We start from the raw sequence: 21,444 nt of genomic DNA on the forward strand, positions 1-21,444 counted from the left end.
CTCCTCTCCATTCTGTCTCCGCGATGCACTGACAGTATATTGTGAGTGCCCTTGCCTGACATTGATTCATTCTGTCTGCCTCGATCTTCCCTCCTGTCCTTTAGATGTCCTGTGACACTTCATCGTGTTTGGTGTGGCCGCCTTGTTCTCCTCTCCATTCTGTCTCCGCGATGCATTCATACAGTTTATTGTGAGCGCCCTTGCCTGACATTGATTCATTCTGTCTGCCTCGGTCTTCCATCCTGTCCATTGGATGTACTGTGACACATCATCGTGTTTGGAGTGGCCGCCTTGTTCATCACTCCATTCTGTCTCTGCGATGCACTCATACAGTCTATTGTGAGTGCCCTTGCCTGACAATGATTGATTCTGTCTGCCTCGGTCTTCCATCCTGTCCATTGGATGCACTGTGACACCTCTTCGTGTTTGGTGTGGCCGCCTTGTTCTCCTCTCCATTCTGTCTCCGTGATGCACTCATACAGTCTATTGTGAGTGCCCTTGCCTGACATTCATTCATTGTGTCTTCCTCGGTCTTCCATCCTGTCCATTGGATGCACTCTGACACCTCTTCGTGTTTGGCGTGGCCGCCTTGTTCTCCTCTCCATTCTGTCTCTGCGATGCACTCATACAGTCTATTTTGAGTGCCCTTGCCTGACATTGATTCATTCTGTCTACCTCGGTCTTCCATCCTGTCCATTGGATGCACTATGACACCTCTTCGTGTTTGGTGTGGCCGCCTTGTTCTCATCCAGGGGATACTCATCAATACAAAATGGTATCAGTTCCTATGATTGGCAGTACCAGAGTGGTGAGCTGCCTGAGGGGTTGGGAAGATAGTGGTGGTAGGTAAGGTTCGTGGTGATGTCTCTGGTGTAGGCCAGGTACTCCTAGGTGGTTTTCCAAGTGCCCTCACACACCCTTGCGGGTGCAAAGCATCATCATCGGGCGTTGCTCCTCGTGGGGGTGGCGCTGCAGTCCCTCACGGGCCCTTCAAGAGGGCTCTCTTTCGGAGATCTTTTGATTGGAGTAGCCGTAGTTGTGCGTGCGGGTGTGTGGGGATGGTGGGTGATGTGGTGAGGCTAAAAAGACCTATAGGAACCCCAAGTAGTTTATTAATGAGTCCTATGGGTCTGGTTAAAATCTAACGGGGAGTGATGCCTGAATAGTACTCAGGAAAAGTAGGGGGAAAGGTAGGTAGTTCTGTTACTCTCGACCCGTATATAGTGAAGTTAGAGTGAGAGTGAGAACGTGTGGTGGGTGGTCAACATGTTTCGCGCTTCCCAACGGTCCCTAACGGATCCGTAGCGCTTCGTCAGGACCAAAAGAAAAATGATAACAAAAATAATAGATATAGGTCAATACGTATCCTATGTATCCATAGTTAGGGGGTCCCGTTGTATTCGAGTCCCTAAGCGCGAACCCAAAGGAATTAGGGTCCAGGCTATACCGGATAAAGATCAACTGGGGCGCGGGGCGCCAGTTAAGCCCCGGGAATTCTTCTCTGAACACCTACGTGCCTCCAGACCGGCGATCCTGGAGGCACGTAGGTGTTCAGAGAAGCGCCCACGGAGAGGTCCCCAGGAGAACAGTCATCCTCTCCGGGACTGCACATCGTGCAAATATCTCCGGAAGGATCACCCAAGGCTCCAGAGCGGTTCGGACTGTCACCGCGCTGGTTACGAGATGGGGGCGCTGGCGCATGTCGGAGTCCGGGATCGGACTACTCCCGCATGTATTCCCCACCGCGCAGGAGTAAGTCTCCTCCGAGGGATCCAAGGCCAATTTCACCACGCCGGTCTCGGTCCAGAGACCGTCGCTCCGCGCCAAGACGTCGAAGATCTCCGTCCAAGCGCAGATCAAGGTCAAGGGCTCACCATAGTGAACGCTCCCACAAGAGGCGACGCACCAGGTCGTCCACTGGGACTTCATCAACAAGGTCCTCAGTCCGGGACTACTCTCCTACCTTTTCCTCAACAACTCCATCGCGAGTGTCCCCGGTGGATGACATTGCAACTTTCTCGGACGTTCTGGGTAGAGGGGCGCAGAAGTTGAACATCGCGCTGCACACTCCTCAGGCGCCCACTTCTGTGATCTTTGACACGTTGCATCATCGGTCGGCTCCCAGACCTCTGCTTCCTTTGGTGCCAGGATTGTTAGAACCAGCTATGGCCACGTTCCTCACTCCGGCTACAGCGGGCTCTGTGCCGTCGAAAATAGCAAAGAAATATAAGGCTCCGACCGAGGATCCTTTATTCTTGAGGGCGGACCCGCCAGCAGACTCAGTAATCGTGGCGGCGGCCATGAAATCCCACTCGGCCTCAGTATCTTCTTCTGTCCCCCCTGAAAAGGACAGCAAACTGATGGACTCCTACAGCAGGAAAATGTGCAACACTTCTGCCTCGCACATGAAGGTGGCTAGCGCTTCAGCCCTGCTGGGGAGGTATGATCGCTCCCTCTGGGACTCCCTTGCCAGATTCGTGGAGAAACTGCCTAGAGACGACAGGCAGGACTTCACAGAGATCCTACAAGAAGGCGGCCTGGTGGCCAACCAAATCATCAGCGCAGCGGCTGATGCCTCGGACCTAGCCGCGCATGGCTACTCCCATGGCATCTGCTCCCGGCGTTCGGCCTGGCTCAGGCTAACGGGCCTCAAGCCGGACGCGCAGAAAAGAATTCTCAATCTGCCCTTTAATGGATCATCACTGTTTGGGGCTCATGCTGATGACCAGATGAGCAAGATGAAGGCGGAGTTGGACACCGTAAAGGCTGTGGGGCTGGAAAAGCGCAAAGAATTCCGGAAGCGCTTTCGCCAGGGCGACAAACGTGCCTTTCACCAGCGCGTTCAAACACCCCAGTGGTCCTCTCAGAACCAACAGAGGTCCCAGTTTCAGCAAAGGGGTTGGGGCAGAGGAAGAGGAAATACAAAACAACAGCAGTCCTCTAACAAGCAGCCCTCCAAACAGTGAAACCTTACTTCCTCCGCTCTCGTTCGCCACTCCGGTAGGAGGAAGTATCACTGTTCACCTGGAAGAGTGGAAAGCCATTACAAGCGACAGATGGGTGCTGAGTATTGTAGAGCGTGGCTACTTGCTGAGGTTCAAATCTCCCCCTCCGCAAATACCCCCACGGAGACAGCCGCTCCCTCCCATCCAAAACAAACTTTTAAAGGACGAAGTTACCACTCTCCTCTCCAAGAACGCCATAGAGGAAGTTCCGACCAGGCAGAGAAATCAAGGAGTGTACTCCCGGTATTTTCTTGTTCAAAAAAGAGGAGCGGTCAGAGAGTACAGACCCATCCTCGATCTCCGCCTACTCAACGGATTTGTCAAAAGAGAAAAGTTCAGGATGCTGGCACGGCACCAGATCTTCCCACATCTCCACCAGGGGGACTGGATGTGTGCCATCGACTTACAGGATGCATACTTCCACATTCCAGTGAAACATCGAAAGTTTCTCAGATTTCAGATCTTTCGCCAGCATTATCAATACAAGGTCCTGCCATTCGGCCTCAAGTCCGCGCCACGAACGTTCTCAAAGTGCATGGCGGTGGTGGCTGCTTTTCTCCGCAAACGGAAGATATTCGTCTACCCCTATCTAGACGACTGGCTCTTGAAAAGCTCAACTCCGGCTCGACTCCAGAGTCATCTTTCGTTTTGCCTCAACCTTCTACACTCGCTGGGCCTTCAGGTCAACTACTGGAAGTCGGTCCTCAATCCCACTCAGCGGATCCACTACCTGGGCGCCTCTTTAGACTCCTCAAGCGCAAGCGTGTGTCCTTCGGAGGAGAGGTTATCCTCCATGCTTCAGAAAGGCCGCACGCTTCTCAGCACCGAATGTCCCACAGCCAGACAAGTGTTGTCTCTCCTGGGGTCGATGGCTTCGTGCATTTACATTGTGCCCAATGCACGTCTGCACATGCGTCCTCTGCAACAGGATCTAGAGGATCAGTGGTCACAGAGGTCCGGCCGCTGGGAGGATCGCATTACCCTTCATCAAGCCGCCAAAGATTCCATCCGGTGGTGGATGAAGCGCTCCCATCTGCTTCACGGCGTCCCTTTCCATCAGGCGCCCCCGACACAGACAGTGGTCACCGATGCCTCCATGCAGGGCTGGGGTGCTCATATGGGCCAGCTTCAAGTACAAGGTCTCTGGTCCGCTATCGAGCAGAGCTACCACATCAACTTCTTGGAGCTACGAGCAGTCCACCTGGCTCTCAAGTCCTTGTATCCATCCCTGCAAACCAACTATGTTCAGGTTCAGACAGATAACACCACAACTATGTTCTATCTGAACAAGCAAGGAGGGACCAGATCTCGGGTCCTGTCTCTGGAGGCCCAGTCAATCTGGAGATGGCTTCTGGCGAGAAACCTGGCGATCGTCGCTGTTCACCTACCAGGGACCCTGAACGTGCAGGCAGACGGCCTCAGCAGAGACTTCGTCGAAGCGCACGACTGGGTGCTCAACGAAGACGTCGCTCAAGACATCTTCCGCTTGTGGGGCACACCGGACATCGATCTGTTCGCAGACGCGGACAACAAAAAATGCCCCGTCTTCGCCTCCAGGTTCCCTCAACGGGGATCGCAGGGGAACGCGCTTTTGATCAGCTGGTCGAGGACATTGCTTTACGCTTTTCCTCCTCTCCCTCTCATCCCGGCTGTGATACAGAAGTTCTACAGAGCCAGAACTCGGATGATCCTAATAGCCCCGGAGTGGCCCCGTCAGTGGTGGTACCCGGATCTACTCCAGCTGTCGGAAGTAACACACAGGAGGTTGCCGTGCCTACCGAACTTGCTGACCAAGGACAAGGGGAGAGTGTTCCATCCCAATCTTCCCTCCCTCCGCTTGACGGCATGGCTCCTGAATTCATCCAATAAGGACATCTAGATCTGCCTCCGGACTGTATGAACATTCTTCGGGAGGCAAAGAGGCCCTCCACGAGGAAGTCGTACGACTTTAAATGGAAAAGATTCTGCTTCTGGTGTAGAGATAACGCCCTTGATCCGATCCGGGGTCAAGAACAAGTTATTCTCCCCTACTTACTGTACTTGGCGAAGTCTGGGTTAAAATACTCTTCCATCAGAGTACACTTAGCTGCTATTACAGCCTATAGGAAGTCTCCTACCCAGACCCCATTCTTCCAGATGCCAGTGGTAAAGGATTTCTTAGAAGGGCTTAAGAAAGTTTTTCCCACCAGTGAGGTCTCCTTCCCCTTCCTGGGAACTTAACATCGTTCTCTCTAAGCTGATGGGAGCTCCTTTTGAGCCGATTCATAAGGCCTCCTTGCAACATCTGACCTGGAAGGCTGCCTTCTTAGTAGCCATCACTTCGGCCCGTAGGGTTAGTGAAATTCAGGCCCTCTGCTGCAAGGAACCTTACACTGTGTTTCATGCTAATAGGGTGGTGCTCCGTACTCATCCGAGCTTCCTGCCCAAGGTGGTTTCGGACTTCCATATTAATCAGGTGATCACGTTGCCCTCCTTCTTTCCTCAGCCGGCCACTCCCCCGGAGAGAGCTCTACACTCGCTTGACCTCCGGAAGGTTTTGAAATTCTATCTAGCTAAGACCCTTACTCTTAGAAAGTCAGACAGGCTCTTTGTTAACTATGGGCCCACTAATACCGGGCTGGCTGCGTCCAAGAGGTCTATCTCAAGATGGATTGTCTCTTGTATAGCTTTGGCTTACCAACTGTCCCACAAGGTTCTGCAGGGTAAACCTAGAGCACACTCTACTCGAGGGAAGGCTTCTACTGTAGCACTCCTTCGCAACGTTCCCATGTCTGAGATCTGTAAAGCGGCTACGTGGCGCTCAGTCCATACTTTCACGCGCCATTATTGCCTAGATTCAGACGCGCAGGCCGACGCCCAGGTGGGGCAGGCCTCTTTGAGGAACCTATTTGCATAACTGTAATGCAAGATGTCTTTTAATGTACGTTTTAACTGCTTTGTTGCTCGCCCGCGAGACTTTGGGTATGGGCTTGCTACTCTATTCATAGATTATGACTATTGATGAGTATCCCCTGGATGAGAAGGATTAGTTATTTACCTGTAATCCTAGTTCTCATCCAGGGGTATACTCATCAAAGTCATAAGCGACCCACCCACCTCCCCGGACGAGCATTGTTTTCTCTTTAAATAAGTGATGTATGGAAGGCAGATCTACTCAGGTGCGGAGGCACCGCCAAAAAAGAACTGGCCCAACTGCCACCTGTAATGCATCATGGGAGCAGGGGGTCTCAGGCAGGCCTTAAAGGCACGGTCCCCCTACTCTAATGCCTTAAAGGCAGGGTGTCAGTTTTCTTGGTTTCTTGATACTCTGCTGCAGCCTACTGGCGAATGCCTACAATTACATGTTGCTTTATGGCAATAAAGCAGTGTTGTGTTATAATTTGCCTGATGCTTCCTTTTTTCCTTACGGGTTACGGGGGCACTACTATGCAAATATATGTAATTTACAGCATTGCCATGTTTTGAACATTGTTAGGCTGCATGCTATATGTTTTCACATATGTATATATATATTTATATATATGTATTTTCTATATGCTCCGGGATCCCGCACATGGACGGGTATTATTTATAGATTATGACTTTGATGAGTATACCCCTGGATGAGAACTAGGATTACAGGTAAGTAACTAATCCTTCTCCTCTCCATTCTGTCTCCGCGATGCGCTCATATAGTCTATTGTGAGTGCCCTTGCCTGAGACAGTGATTCATTCCGTCTGCCTCGGTCTTCCATTCTGTCCATTGGATGCACTCTGACACCTCTTCGTGTTTGGTGTGGCCGCCTTGTTCTCCTCTCCATTCTGTCTCCGCGATGCACTCATACAGTCTTTTGTGAGTGCCCTTGCCTGACATTGATTCATTCCGTCTGCCTCAGTCATCCATCCTGTCCATTGGATGCACTGTGACACATCATCGTGTTTGGTGTGGCCGCCTTGTTCTCCTCTCCATTCTGTCTCCGCGATGCACTGACAGTCTATTGAGAGTGCCCTTGCCTGACATTGATTCATTCTGTCTGCCTCGGTCTTCCATCCTGTCCATTGGATGTACTGTGACACATCATCGTGTTTGGTGTGGCCGCCTTGTTCTCCTCTCCATTCTGTCTCCGCGATGCACTCATATAGACTATTGTGAGTACCCTTGCCTGACATTGATTCATTCTGTCTGCCTCGGTCTTCCATCCTGTCCATTCGATGTCCTGTGACACCTCATCGTGTTTGGTCTGGCCGCCTTGTTCTCCTCTCCATTCTGTCTCCGCGATGCACTCATACAGTCTATTGTGAGTGCCCTTGCCTGACATTGATTCATTCTGTCTGCCTCCGTCTTCCATCCTGTCCATTGGATGTCCTGTGACACCTCATCGTGTTTGGTGTGGACTCCTTGTTCTCATCTCCATTCTGTCTCTGCGATGCACTGACAGTCTATTGTGAGTGCCCTTGCCTGACATTGATTCATTCCGTCTGCCTCGGTCTTCCATCCTGTCCATTGGATGTACTGTGACACCTCATCGTGTTTGGTGTGGCCGCCTTGTTCTCCTCTCCATTCTGTCTCCGCGATGCACTGACAGTCTATTGTGAGTGCCCTTGCCTGACATTGATTCTCTCTGGATGCCTCGGTCTTCCATCCTGTCCATTGGATGCACTGTGACACCTCTTCGTGTTTGGTGTGGCCGCCTTGTTCTCCTCTCCATTCTGTCTCCGCGATGCACTCATACAGTCAATTGTGAGTGCACTTGCCTGACATTGATTCATTCCGTCTGCCTCGGTCTTCCATCCTGTCCATTGGATGTCCTGTGACACCTCATCGTGTTTGGTGTGTCCGCCTTGTTCTCCTCTCCATTGTGTCTTCGCGATGCACTGACATTCTATTGTGAGTACCCTTGCCTGACATTGATTAATTCTGTCTGCCTCGGTCTTCCATCCTGTCCATTGGATGCACTGTGACACCTCATCGTGTTTGGTGTGGCCGCCTTGTTCTCCTCTCCATTCTGTCTCCGCAATGCACTGAAGGATTCGTCATGCATTGCTGGTTCTTGTGTTTGAACCTACGGGTTCCATTTCGTGCACGACGTCCATTTTGTATCATTGCCCTCACATAGTCAGTGAATGGGCGATGTCCGAACGATGACCCTGATCAGGTAACCTCGAGGGCACGTAGTCCCTAGTGCGCGTTCTGTCGAATTCTGTATGACTTGGCGAAAGCTGACCCTGTCGCCTGAGGCGGACCCTGCCGCACTGGTTTTCTGTCTTGTCCTGCCTGAGCAAGATCACTGACCCTGATACAATAGACCACGCTTCTTTTATTTGCCTACGAATATGTCTTATCTGACTCTTCTATTTTCTGCATCTGTTCCTGCATTTCCCTTTAGCCTTTTATGATGAGGAGGTGACCAATTTTATTATGGGGCTGTCCAGCCTTTCAATAGAGGGATGTCAGAAATGTGTGATTGAAGGCCGGACACCTGGAGATGGGAATGTCATATTGTGAGATCTTATTGTCTGGAATACAGAAATGGGAATTATTGTAAATTTGCAGGAATGTTTGCCCGAAGCAGAATATTCAGTATTTAAGGAGCGACCTGCTTTGTACAAATCGAGCAGTCTCCTTAGAATCTGTCTCGTATGATACTTCTGTGACTTCTGTTCCTGACTGCAGTCATTAAAGACGATCTTTTGACGCCAGAGGAAGAGTCCCTTGTCTCTGTTTGTTTAGTACGCCAAAACAGGTGAACCCCGAAGGTTTCAGGTGTTGTCCCCTGGCACCGCTGGGTCTTAGAAATTGCCCAGTCCTTCACATCTCATTCCATAGGGATGGGGTGTCTACGGAAGGTCTTGCCAAGGGCACCCACTTCCCAAGAGTTAAGTCCCTCGCAGTGAGTGATGTTGGCTAGTGTGGTCAAAACCGCTCACCAATAGTGTGCTTTGCATGAACAGGACCACAGGACATGCTGGGGGACTGCATTATCAGCTGCATGCCTGGAAAGATCTGGCTTACTTTGGTAGAGGAGAGGTCTGTTCTGTGTAGTATAGAAAACTGGATGTTGAACTGGGCATTTCTGGATTCCTGGTGAGGGTACACTAATGCTCACCCTCATTGCGCTCTCGCAGAGTCCTGGAGCCCCCTTCCAAATTACGTTTGCCACAAAGTATATTTTTGTAGCCAGGTAGCTAAAAGTCAACATTCACTCATTACAAACATTTTCTGTATAACTGTGTGAGTTTGTGGCTACTCATGAGTGATTCCCATAGCATACAGGTCTGTCGAAGCTGCCTGTGCATTAGAATCTGCCCCTATGAATAGTGTGCTGTGCTATGTGTTGTTCAAAAGAGAGCAAGTAACCATCTAAGGAAAGGTCTCCAGAATGTTTATGCTTTTTTGAGTAAATTTCTGGATGCGAGGAATCCCGGCTGTGCCGGCAAACCCTGAGCGGTATCTCAGGGGCATATGGAATAATGTGCTGTGTGAGTTGGAAAACTTGTCTGACACATTTTCTGACTACTATATCCACATAGAAGGATATTGCATGTGCCATGCCTTCTAGAAGGATTGCCCATGTTGTGTCTTCTGCATTGACATAAACTACTAGAAGCCCTATAACAATTGTAAAAAGCAAAGTGGAAAGAGGGCATCCCTGTATGTTTCCCCTATGGAAGAAAAGGAGGCCAGTATCATTTTTCCCATTAGAACATGGGAAGAGGGAGTAGTGTACAATAGTCGAATAAGGGGTAGCAAGCACCTACATACCCCTAGCCTAGGTAGAACCTGGTAAAGATAACCTCAGTCATGTATATAGGGCCTTCTCCACATCCAGCACTAGAGAGGCAGATTGAGGTCATTGGAAAGAAACTCTGGGGCATTTTAACAAAACGGTGATATGAAATTAATGCTGCTTTTGCGTCCGTTTTCGGGCGAAAAGTGGCGATAATTTCATCGCCTTATCAGCAAAGACACACTATTGCGTGTTTTGCTGACTTAGCGCCCGTTTCCAGCACGCCTATCTTTGCATCGCTAATGAGATGCAAAGTAGGCGTGGCTGTGGAACCAACCAGGGAAAATATCGCGAAGGCAGATTCGCAATATTAACAAGGAAGGGTAGCGATTTTTTTAATCGCGTTAAGTATGCCTTAACGTAGGAATTTAACGTCTGTTAAATTCCTGACTAAGGCATACTTAACATGGGGGGTGGATTCTGTGGCTAAGACCACAGGCCCTATCATCTAGGATATCGCCGTTTTCCACCATGGAAAACAGCGATAGCCACACTATCTCTGGAAGTTTTATCGCCTCGGCGATGCGCGTTGTTGATAAAGAGCTAACCGGGCGATAAATCCCAGAGATAGCCGGCGATAAATATGCAAGCGCTAAGCGCGCTTTGCGATATTTATCGCCGGCCCTTGTTAATGTGCCCCTCTGTCCATGATGTGGAGAAACCTGTGGATGTTTAGGGAGGTACTGCACCCAGTTACAAGCCATTTTGATCTGAGTGGATAAGCTCAGGGAGTATTTGTAAGTAACTGTGTGCTAGAATCTTGCTTAATATTTTGTAGTCAGTAACCAAGATAAGCAGTGGCATGAAAGAAGGCAATTGAGCAGGGGAGGCTCCTCCACAATGGTGGAGGACCATAGCCCCACAGGCTCAGAGCTAGCAGGTGAAAAATAAAACCATATTCTATCATTGTTTTATTTTACACCTTCTGGCTCAGCCAGCGTGTCCAAGGAGGGGTGGAGCCAGGGCCATGGAGAGGGGGAGGAGGAGTGGCTCCTGCACTTCTGAACATGCATGCGTGTTTGGCAGGCCGACACACATGCACGCATAGGTTTCTCCAACCCAGATATGTTGAACTGCCGGGTTAAAGAAAGAGCACAGATTCCCACTCCTGAGCGGAGCGTCAAACCAGTCCGCTCAGGCCAATCCCTGTACTGCACTCAGGTGATTGCACAGGGAGTCTTTGATACTGTCCCAGGGGCTGCTGGGACTAGGAAGATGAGGCGCGGGCAGCTTCAGGTACGTCTTCCTTTAAAAAAATATTATTACTAAACTCCCCTGTGTGCCTTCTCCACCTGCCCCGCTTCTTTTTGTTTGTGACGACTGCCACTGCAATTCAGTTAGATCTCCATCACGTTTGGTTATTGATACTAGGAGGAATAAACGGGGTACAGGGGAGAATGCCTGTCTTGACGGATTCTGTGTATATTGCAGCTAAGCGGGTAACCAGGTGAGTTGCAAACATTATATAATATCTTAGAGGGAACCGATCCAGGGGTTTTTCTGATGCTAAATTGTGTACTACTAATTTGATTACAACTTCTGTAGTCAGGCCAACAAGCTCTTACCAGTGATCTCCAGGTATGCGAGGAAATGTGAGTGGGGTAAGAACTGGGTGGCAGCCACTGCGGCAGGTCTGTGGGTGTCGTCTTATAGCTTTGAGTATTATTTGTGAAAGCGTCCAGTTTGTCACATTGAGCGTAAAGCACCATGACAAGCTGGAGCTGGATGTATACAATTGTGGTTGTTTGAATTTCCTGCCATATGAGCCACATTACCAATCTGCCAACCATATCACCCTCTGCATGTGTCTTAAAGTATAGGCAGCGTAGTTTAAATAACACAGGCATTCCATTAAAGTAGTTGTCAGTGCAGCAACCCTGCTCTGTCTCACTTCTTGTCCTGTCTGCATGCCTCTGCCAGACTTAGTGCAGCCCACACTCAGAAAGGTAGCCGTCTCTACTTCTACATCAAAATGCTCATGAACAATGCTCATAATGCTCTTAAAATTTAAATGTGCATGATAGCCTGATGGTCACAAATGATTTAAGGGAAACCTGAGTGAACTCCCATTGTGCATACAGCCACCTCTGGTATTTATTGCAAGTTTGCCTGAACTGATACTGTCAGGTTGTTCTACGACTAAACGACTATCAGTCAGAAAAATAAAAATGTTAAATGCTGAAAATATGTTGTTTCTATTGTATTCTCTGATATATAGGTGGTACCTTTCCTTTAATCACAGATCAGGGCCCATTTACAATAAAAATGAATGCTTCAGTGTATGCCTGCTTGGATATTTACCTTGTCCTCTTTCTTCATTTCTCTCTAGGATGTGAAAAACATTTTGAGGAGGTAAGTTCACTTCCGTTTGTAAATTTTTTCTTCCAATACTCTTTTTAAGTTGAAATAATTATACTATACAGAAGTTAATTAATATGTTATTTCTTATTTATTACGATTACATGGTGCGGCCTCAGACCAGCTCTCAGGAATCCCGCTGTGTAGGACTTACAGGAGGTACCAGGAGGGCTTCTTGCCCCCAAAACCCCTCACAAGTAAAGTGAACTTCATCCCTTAACCAGTAGTGCGCCAGGAGACTCATTTGCAGAGTGTTGGAGAAAGGGGGGTGGCCTACGAAGACATCTTAGCAATCCGGCTGTGTGGGACTTACTGGAAGTGACAGGAGGGGTAGTTGGTTTCCAAGGATGTCCTTAGGGGCCAACTACCTCTCCTGTTGCCCTGGGTGGGATAGAGCACCCACACTAGAGGGTGTGCCCCAGGGGATTGGGTCCCGGAGTCCGAAATCATCCAGAGATGGGTGGCCGTTGGCCCCCCTCCTTTTAAATGTATAAATTTTTTCTTTTTTTTTTTAAAGGTCAGGTCCCGGGGGATGGGTTCCCTGGGGCAAAAATTGGCCCGGGGAGAGGGGCCGCACAGCCCCCCCATTTAAAAAAGACATGGCACAGGGGGATGTGGTCCATGCTGTCTAAATTGAGCCTGGAAAGGAGGACTATGCAGCCCCCCTCCCCTAAAAATGTTTTAAATTTTTTTTAAAAAGGATCGGCAAGTCACAGGAGGTCCGCCTCCTTCCTCCACCACTCTGCAAATGCCCTTCCTGGCACACTGCTGGTTGGGGATTGAAGTCACTTTGGCTGCAGAGGGTCATTGGGGGCAACAAGCTCTCCTGTTGCCTCCAGTAAGTCCCACACAGCAGGATTTCTGAGAGATCTTTGGAGGCCACTCCCCCTTCTCTACCACTCTGCAAACACGCCTGCTGGCACACTGCTGGTGGGGGAAGGAAGTCCCCTTGGCTCCAGAGGATCCTTAGAGGGCAACTACCCTCCTGCTACCTCCAGTAAGTTCCACACTGTGGGATTCCTAAGAGGTCTTTGGAGGTCATGACCCCTTTCTCTACAAGTCTGCAAACATGCCTCCTGGCACACTGCTGGTGGGGGTAGTGAAGTCCCCTTGGCTGCTGAGGGTCCTTGGGGTCCAACTACCCCTCCTCTTCCCTCCAGTAAGTCCCACACAGCGGAATTGCTGACAGAACTTTGGAGGCCACACCCCCTTTTTCCACCACTAAGCAAATGCACCTCCGTGCACAATACTGGTTGGCGAATTAAGTCCTCTTGGATGCTGAGAAAGAGGTGTGGCTCAGTGGCCAGAGCGGCTGACTCCAGAGCACTGGGCTCATGGCTGAATACCCGGCAGCAGCTCCGCTCAGCACAAAATGCAATAGCTCACTTAATCTCCCCAAAGTCCCCCAGCACCTTGGGTGAAATGTTTGCGCTTTATAAATATTTAATATTGTTATTATTATTAATATGTTGAGGGTCCTTGGGGGCCAAGAAGCCCTCCTGTTACCTCCAGTAAGTCCCTTACAGCGGGATTCCTGAGAGCTAGTCAGAGGCCCGCACCCTTTCTCCATCTCTGCAAACGTGACTACCAGTTAAAAGAACATAGAAATTCACTTAAAAAAACAAAGGTTAAAGGGACGTTATAGTTATGAAATATATTTTGAAAAATCTTAGAAATTCACTTAAAAAACAAAGGTTACACAGCCGTTATAATTAGGCTCAGAGTTCCCTTGTACAAAAGCAGTTAAATTCAGCAGTTATAGTTACCTAAGCTAACTATGAATTACGCTCCCGCAATGAACTGCTTATGACCTCACATATTACATCACTCATGACATAGTCAGTGACATCACTGATGACATCTCAAATGAAAAAATAATTTAAAGGATCACATCATAATACCCTTGGGTTTGTATGACATACATATTTTCGGGCTAGTTTTGTGCCACCAGAAGAGTCTAAGGCACCATCAAACATTCTTTATGTTGTAGGAGTCTGCATTAACAAACAATAAGTCTCCTGGGCCATGGAGAGTTTACCGTGTTTTTTAAAAGCACTCCAAACTAAGGCTGTTTGGTCTTCAACTGGAGTTTTGGAGCCTCTTGTGGCTCGTTGTATGGTTGGACTTTTCACCATGAAAAATGTTAAAAGAAAAACGCAAAGACATGTTAATGTCATTTGATAAATGGTTTTAAAGAAAATATTTTATTACAATCACTTTTATTAATCATTACAATGTTTCAATTTGTGAAATATACATTTGATTATAGTTATTGGTGACTTTTTGGCAAAGACAGTGGGGCCGATTCACAGAACTAACTTAAGACAAAATCCTAAACTTACTACTTTTGGTATTCACAGAAGTTAGGATTTTGTCTTAAGTTTGTCTTAAGACAAACTTAAGGCAGACTTAAGACAGTCTTAAGACAGACTTAAGACAGACTTAAGACAGACTTAAGACAAACTTAAGACAAACTTAAAACAGACTTAAGACAGACTTAAGACAAACTTAAGACAAAATCCTAACTTAAGTCTGTCTTAAGTCTGTCTTAAGTCTGTCTTAAGTCTGTCTTAAGTTTGTCTTAAGTCTGTCTTAAGTCTGTCTTAAGTTTGTCTTAAGTCTGTCTTAAGTCTGTCTTAAGTTTGTCTTAAGACAAACTTAAGACAAAATCCTAACTTCTGTGAATACCAAAAGTAGTAAGTTTAAGATTTTGTCTTAAGTTAGTTCTGTGAATTGGGCCCAGTATGTCTGCCTTACTGAAAGTAACATCCTTTGTTTTGTTACAAACAGTCAGCTCTGCGTGCCTACGTGGGGCTGGGCGTAGGATCTAACTGCAGGCCAGCCCTTTCACCCAAGCATATGCCGCCCAGCCTCAGGCCACAACCTACACCCATACCCACTTTGTGCATGCCGCAGCCTATGCGCAGTGAGGGGATGGGTGCCTGTGGGAGGTTGGGCGCATGGCTTGGCCACAGGCAAGGCACTGTGCTCAACCACAACCTTGCACAGCCGAAGGCCATTCTCAGTGGGGAGTTGGGATCCTCCAGGGAGAAGACCACAGCCCCTGGTCACAGGCCAATGCTCTGCTTCCAACCCCATGCCATCATAGCAATGGTCATCTTACTTTATATTAAAGTGAGGTTATCATTGTTGAGAATGTCAGTTAAAATATATCATTTTAAAGAAAGAAAACCACTGAAATTTATCAGTTATAATTATCTCAAATAACTATAACTTGCACCCTAAAGTCACTATAACTTGAGCCATTGCCACGCACTGTTAATTACCTCACATATTATATCACTCAGACATGTGTTGTGACATTATTGAGATTATCACTGCAACTGACATCATTGATGTCAACACTGTGCATGGCAGCGGTGGGAGTTACAGTTACTTGGTTAAAAGTTAGAGATATTTGGACCGTTAATCCGTAGAAACTCCTTGAATCTTTGTTCATAGACTATCCACGTAACCCCATTGGACCAGTGAACTTTTTACTCCCACTGTCCAATTCATGTTTGCGGTTCACTAACCCCAAAGCTCTGATTGGTAGAAAATGTCTGTTGCAAGCGCCATTCTAGGACTCAGTGCTTTGTCCACAAGTCCTGGTAAAAAGGGAGCATGAACCAATGGGGGACAGGTAGATCATCCTCTGATACACTAGATCATGCTGGTATGTCCCACAGGGACCACATTTGTTTATCAAATAACTTAAAGCAAGGAATTATGGACCCTTTTTCACCCTACCACTCATGTCCAGGTGTGTGAACCCTGCCTGAATGCAGCAATACCATCAAGGGTCCACACGCCCCTAGGGTTTACGAACCCTCAGAACAATAACAATAAATATTGAAACCTAAATAAATACAAAAAATATTAAAAATTATATAATAAAAAATAAAAGGGCTACCCCATTCTTGGCCACTTACTGTAAGTTGTGCTGCTAGTGGTAGGTGTTGCCATATATATTTTGTTTTTGTGTTTGCTGTACAATACATAGTTGCAGGGTTGATATACACTCCACTGGATGCAGAACTGTGGATACTGTTGATAGTCAGCCCAACTTCAGAGCCTGACACATGGCACTTGTGGGTTTGCACAACACAGACGCTTGTAAATGTCAGGTTCTGTTAGTGAAAAGTAATGGTCTGAGCCCAGATCATCTCTTCCTCTAAGCTTCACTTCTCCTTGCAGTACATACAAGACATCCCATCCTTGCTGCATAAGTGTTCCTTCAAGTCGCCCCTCAATAACCTTACGTAATTAATAAACCCCCAGCAAGAGCAGTAGATGTACAAGCCCAGCCTCTGCTTTCAGCTGTGACAGCCAACTCTACGTCCTCGTAGAAAACTCTCATATCTTCATATTACACTGATACAGAGAAATGCTCACCAAGCAAAAGATACTACACAGCCTCCTGCTCCATTCATTGTTGCACCTTAGAAGGTATAAATTCATCTCATTAGCCACCCCCATTGGTCTTCTTCAATTTGTGTCTTTAGACAAGATTCGCGCTTACCACCTGGTATGCTTCAGATACCCCTAAGGTATCTCATGGTAGAGACATCTGTTCTCACATTTCTCTTCTTTTTCACTTAATTATCTCATGGCTTATAAACACTAAACCCTTACCCCCAAACCCTACTCAGGTGTAAAGTTTGAATGGCATCTACAGTGTTGTTCTCTGATTTTCAGGTGTGATGAGGTGAAGATTTTGAAGCCTAAGAAAGATGAAATTGTGGAGAAGACTTTGCAGAGCATGGGAGAAGATACCTCACTGCAGGAGAAGCTCTTGGAACTAAAAGGTACTTAACTTTGGACATTTATGGGAGACATGTATGTGGTAGCTATTTCTATTTCAGAGAGAAAGTTAAAAATGATCTTGAAGAACTGGACATATTTGAAAATGGTATAGTACCAACATTATGCCTGTCACAAATGGTAGTACGAAGCTGCCTAGGTTCATAGTATGAGGCTGGCTTAGTATATGGTACACACACATTCAAGTGAAGCACCTTGCACTAATCCAGACAACCCTTATGGTGATTTTAGTGGTCTTAGACAACTATAGAAAGCTCTGTAAGTGGTAGCAGTGGAGAGTAGCCTACAGGCTTAACCCATAAGGAGTGTTAAACAGCTTGTTTCACAAGACCTAATCATGTAGTGTAGGTTAAATTAAAAAGAACCACACAGTATAGGAACAAAAATATGTCTATTGATTACACAACACTCACTAATACATTGGTATATCTCCTTCCAGGAGATGTCAACAAAAAATACACAATAATACTTCAATTGTAAGAGGTAGGTAAGCACAATACATTATGGTCTCCAGGGGGAGACCAAACCATATACTAAGAAAGGGGAATGCGAACTGCGACAAAGTCGGGACTTGGACCAGGAGACTCAGAAGAGCTGGGTACACATGGAACTGACCAAGGTAAGTACCCAGGAATTCCAAAAGACTGTGTGCAGAGTGGAAATACAGGTGTGTACACAGTAGGAGTCAAAGGGAAAGTCACAGTTGTAGTTTGGAAGAAGAAGGACCCTTCGCAGTGGACCCTGAACAAGCCCAGTGAAAGATAGAAGGTTGGAGAGTCACCCCACCCGTGGATACCCCAGGAACCAGAATACCTACACCAGGGAAGCCAGGTGCATAGGTGTGAAGTGACGTTGGAAAACGCCGAAGACCACAATGGAGGACTTCAGTAAAGATGCCGCTGGCAAAGACTGCAAGAGTCTGGTGGAATTCCAGGGTGGATTTTTGAAGATAAGAACCTGCAAGCAGAGGAGACAGATTCTCCAGTATTGGGGTGTCTTTCATAGATTCACATGCTTGAATATTCCCCGTCGTCGGAGTGGGAGTCCCACGGTAAATAAAATAGCAATATATATATAGTCATAATATACATAAAAAATATATATAATAATACCATAAATAGAGCTAAGTAGGTGTAGAAACACCAAGAAGCACTTATATGAAAACTCCATAGGGATACATGGAGAGAGAAAAAAGAAAACATTTGTAGTCTATCTCTGTCATTATGTTAGTCCTAACTCCGGCCAATCAGGCGTCAGCACCTCTCCAGAACCTTCTCCTCAGAGCTCCTCACCTCAGATTTTCTACCGCACGTCGTGTGACAGGGAGTCTCCCTGAGCTCTGCTCAGTTTTTGTCAGTCAGAATGTCTTCAAGTAAGAAATCTTTGTTTAGACCTTGTTCTTCGTGTGGAAAGCTGCGTTTAATTTCTGAGGACCCACACAGTAAGTGTATTTACTGTTTGTACCCAAATCATGAAGTGGCAAAATGTAAATTTTGTAGAACCTTTTCTACAAAGACTTTGAAAGACAGAGAAGACCGTCTCTTAATATGGCTACAGAGACTGAAGGATAAAGAAGACCCAGTTTCTGATATGGAAAGTCTTCTTTCTGGCCGCTCTCAGACAGCCTCTAAGCGCAGTAGTGTGCAGGAGTTACCATCTCCTTTCCTGAAGAAAAAGAAACTGTCTTTGACTCTGACAGCTGTCACATCTGCTGTGTCACCTACTGTTTTGTCGCCTTCGGGACATAGTTCTCAGGCTGTTGAGGCGTCTACTTCCCAGTCCTCAGGAAAAAGACTGGCCGCCTCGTCGACGATTCTACCGACGACGAGATCTGCAGTGTCCGGGTCGTCGACGGTGACTCTGACGACGACATCAGCTGCGTCTTCGTCGACGAGTGTTCTGTCGACGTTATCCTCGTCGACGGTAACCATCAGTACCTCAAGGTCGGTAACTTCTATATTGCCCATTACATCGTCGTCGACGAAGAAGGCAAAGGTCCCGTCGACGATAACTGTGTCGTCGACGAAGAGTGTGAAATCGACTCCGTCGTCGATCTCGTCGGCGTCCACTCCGTCGACGAAGAAGAAGAAGATTCCGTCGACGGTGGCTCCGTCGACGGTGGCGGCCTCGTCGACGAAGGCTTCGTTGACGGCGGCTCCGTCGACGACAGCTCCGTCGAGTTCGTTGGCAAAAATTTCGTCGACGACTGTTCCGTCGACCATCGTTCCATCGATGATAGCTCCGTCGACGAGGCCCTCCCCGAAGACGTCCGCAGTGCATACCATGCAGCAGTCGACGGCAGGTTCATGCATAAAGATAAGGGTGAACAGAATATCATCTGCCCAGAGGTCAATGAGGGAGCAAATACCTCCCGCAACTTCAACGCCGGTTTCATCTTTCACTGGGGTTCCCTTGATGCCATTGCCACCTAGTACTAGCCTAGATAGGCAAGAAGAGATTATTCCTGTAGAGGATGCGCAGCTTCCATCACCATTATTTGCAACGGATTCGGATCAGGAGTCTGAAGGTTTACCGGAGTCCTTTGGAACGGCGCAAAGCCCATCCGACTTAATAATTAAATGCCAAGACGACAGTAGTGAGGATGAGGATCCAAATTACGTTCAGCAGGTCCCTGCGAGGCATACAACGGCGACTCTGCCATTGTCGCTCATAACTAATCTCCAACGCATGTTGGACGATTATAACCAACGTTTTCCTCTATCTCCACAACGGTCTGAGGTACCGTTAACTCCTGTGGTTCCGACTAATATACCGCCGTTACCAATTGGAAATCCTTTAATTGTGATACCGTCTGCACCACCAAGACAGGTTCCAGAGAGATTGTTACCTCACTCGGAGCCTGTGGAGGAAGCCCCTCGAGAAACGGAAGAGGGTGAAATCCCAGATGATGATGGGGATGTTGATAACGACGATGATGATATGGCGGAGTGGGACGATTACCAGGCACAGACACCATCCCCTTCTCAGATAGTATCTGGTGATTCACCTCCAGTGGACATAGCGAATTTTCACCAACTAATGGAAAGGGCGGCACACCGTTTTAAACTCACAACGGAGCGCAGAGAGGAAGATTGTTTCCTTTATGATTTCAAGAGTCAACCTTTTAAACAGACTCATACTATTCCCATTGTGGAATTTATTTGGGAAGAAGGCAAGAAGTTGATGATGACACCAAATACCTTGCCAGCACAGGTGTCTCGACTAGAAAAGAAGTATAAGGCACCACTAGGAACCCCAGCATGCCTCACGGGTCAGGCTAGACCTGAGTCAGTCGTTACGCAGGCAGCGCAACGTAGGGCGAAAAATCCTGCGTCTACTATCACCGCGCCACCAGATCGTGACGGACGTCGAATGGATGCCATAGGGCGTAAGTTTTCTTCAATGGCTTCTACTGTGGTTAGAGCGGCTAATGCCTTGGCCATCTTGGGTCGCTATGACCGACAAGTGTGGGCTGACATTTCAGATTTGGTTCAAGAATTGCCAGAGCCATCTAAGGTTGAAGCAATGAAGTTGCTCCAAGAGGGAGAAGCAACATCTGCGGAAATAATTGATTGTGCAGTGGACATCGCATGCACGGGTTTCCGTCAGCTTGCCGGAGCGGCTGTTCTGCGCAGGCAAGGATGGTTAAAATCAACATCCTTTCGTCAGGAGGTACAGTCCATGATCCTAAACATGGCTCATGACGGAGAGGCGTTATTTGGTAGTCACGTCGATGAAGCACTCCAGTCCATAAAGAAGGATACTGAGACTGCTAGATCCTTAGGAAATCTACAATTTCAAAGACAAAATTTTCGTGGTGCACGCGGACGTGACACCTCCTCAAATTTTCGAAGGGGTAATAATCAGTACAGACCCTATAATCAAGGATCCAACCGATATTCGTATGGCCAGCACCAGCAGTCATCACGACAGCAGGCCTCCAAGTCGTATAGAGGGAAATCCTCATACAGAGGAAACGGGTCAAAGAGACAGTGACTCTTACCGGACAGACAAGGTTGGAGGCCGAATCTCTCTGTTCTTTTCTCAATGGTCCTCCATCACAAAGGACCGTTGGGTTTTGGACATTGTGAAAAAAGGACACGCTTTAGAATTCACCAAATTCCCTCCGCCCACACCACCTTCCGGACCACCACCAGCTCACATCAAAGAACTTTTACATCAAGTTCGACTTCTAAAGCAAAAAGGAGCTATAGAATCAGTGCCAGTATCTCAAAGGGGAAAAGGATTTTATTCCCGGTTCTTCCTGATCACAAAGAAGAACGGAGAGTGGAGGCCCATCCTCGATCTGAGGGCACTAAACAAATATCTAAAGAGCCAGTCCTTTCGTATGATGACGCTAGTAGAGATCTTGCGTTTACTCTCGCAGGAAGATTTCATGGCAACGATAGATCTCCAGGATGCCTATTTTCATATCCCTATATTACAGCGGCATCGGAAGTTCCTGCGTTTTCGAGTGGGTCAACACGATT

General features: G+C 47.6%; 1 protein-coding gene across 3 annotated transcripts in view; it reads left to right on the plus strand.

The window, feature by feature from the left end:
- Positions 1 to 21,444, plus strand: part of LOC146813676 (E3 ubiquitin-protein ligase TRIM39-like) — a 457,192-nt gene that overhangs the window by 272,130 nt on the left and 163,618 nt on the right. For all 3 annotated transcript variants that reach the window (XM_085610175.1, XM_085610176.1, XM_085610177.1), the window contains exons 4-5: positions 12,102 to 12,124; positions 16,829 to 16,938. In XM_085610175.1, the coding sequence (XP_085466301.1) occupies positions 12,102 to 12,124; positions 16,829 to 16,938 (133 nt within the window). The remainder of the gene's footprint in view (positions 1 to 12,101; positions 12,125 to 16,828; positions 16,939 to 21,444) is intronic.

This window comes from Triturus cristatus, chromosome 6 (assembly GCF_964204655.1).
Source record: "Triturus cristatus chromosome 6, aTriCri1.1, whole genome shotgun sequence".
Taxonomy (NCBI): domain Eukaryota; kingdom Metazoa; phylum Chordata; class Amphibia; order Caudata; family Salamandridae; genus Triturus; species Triturus cristatus.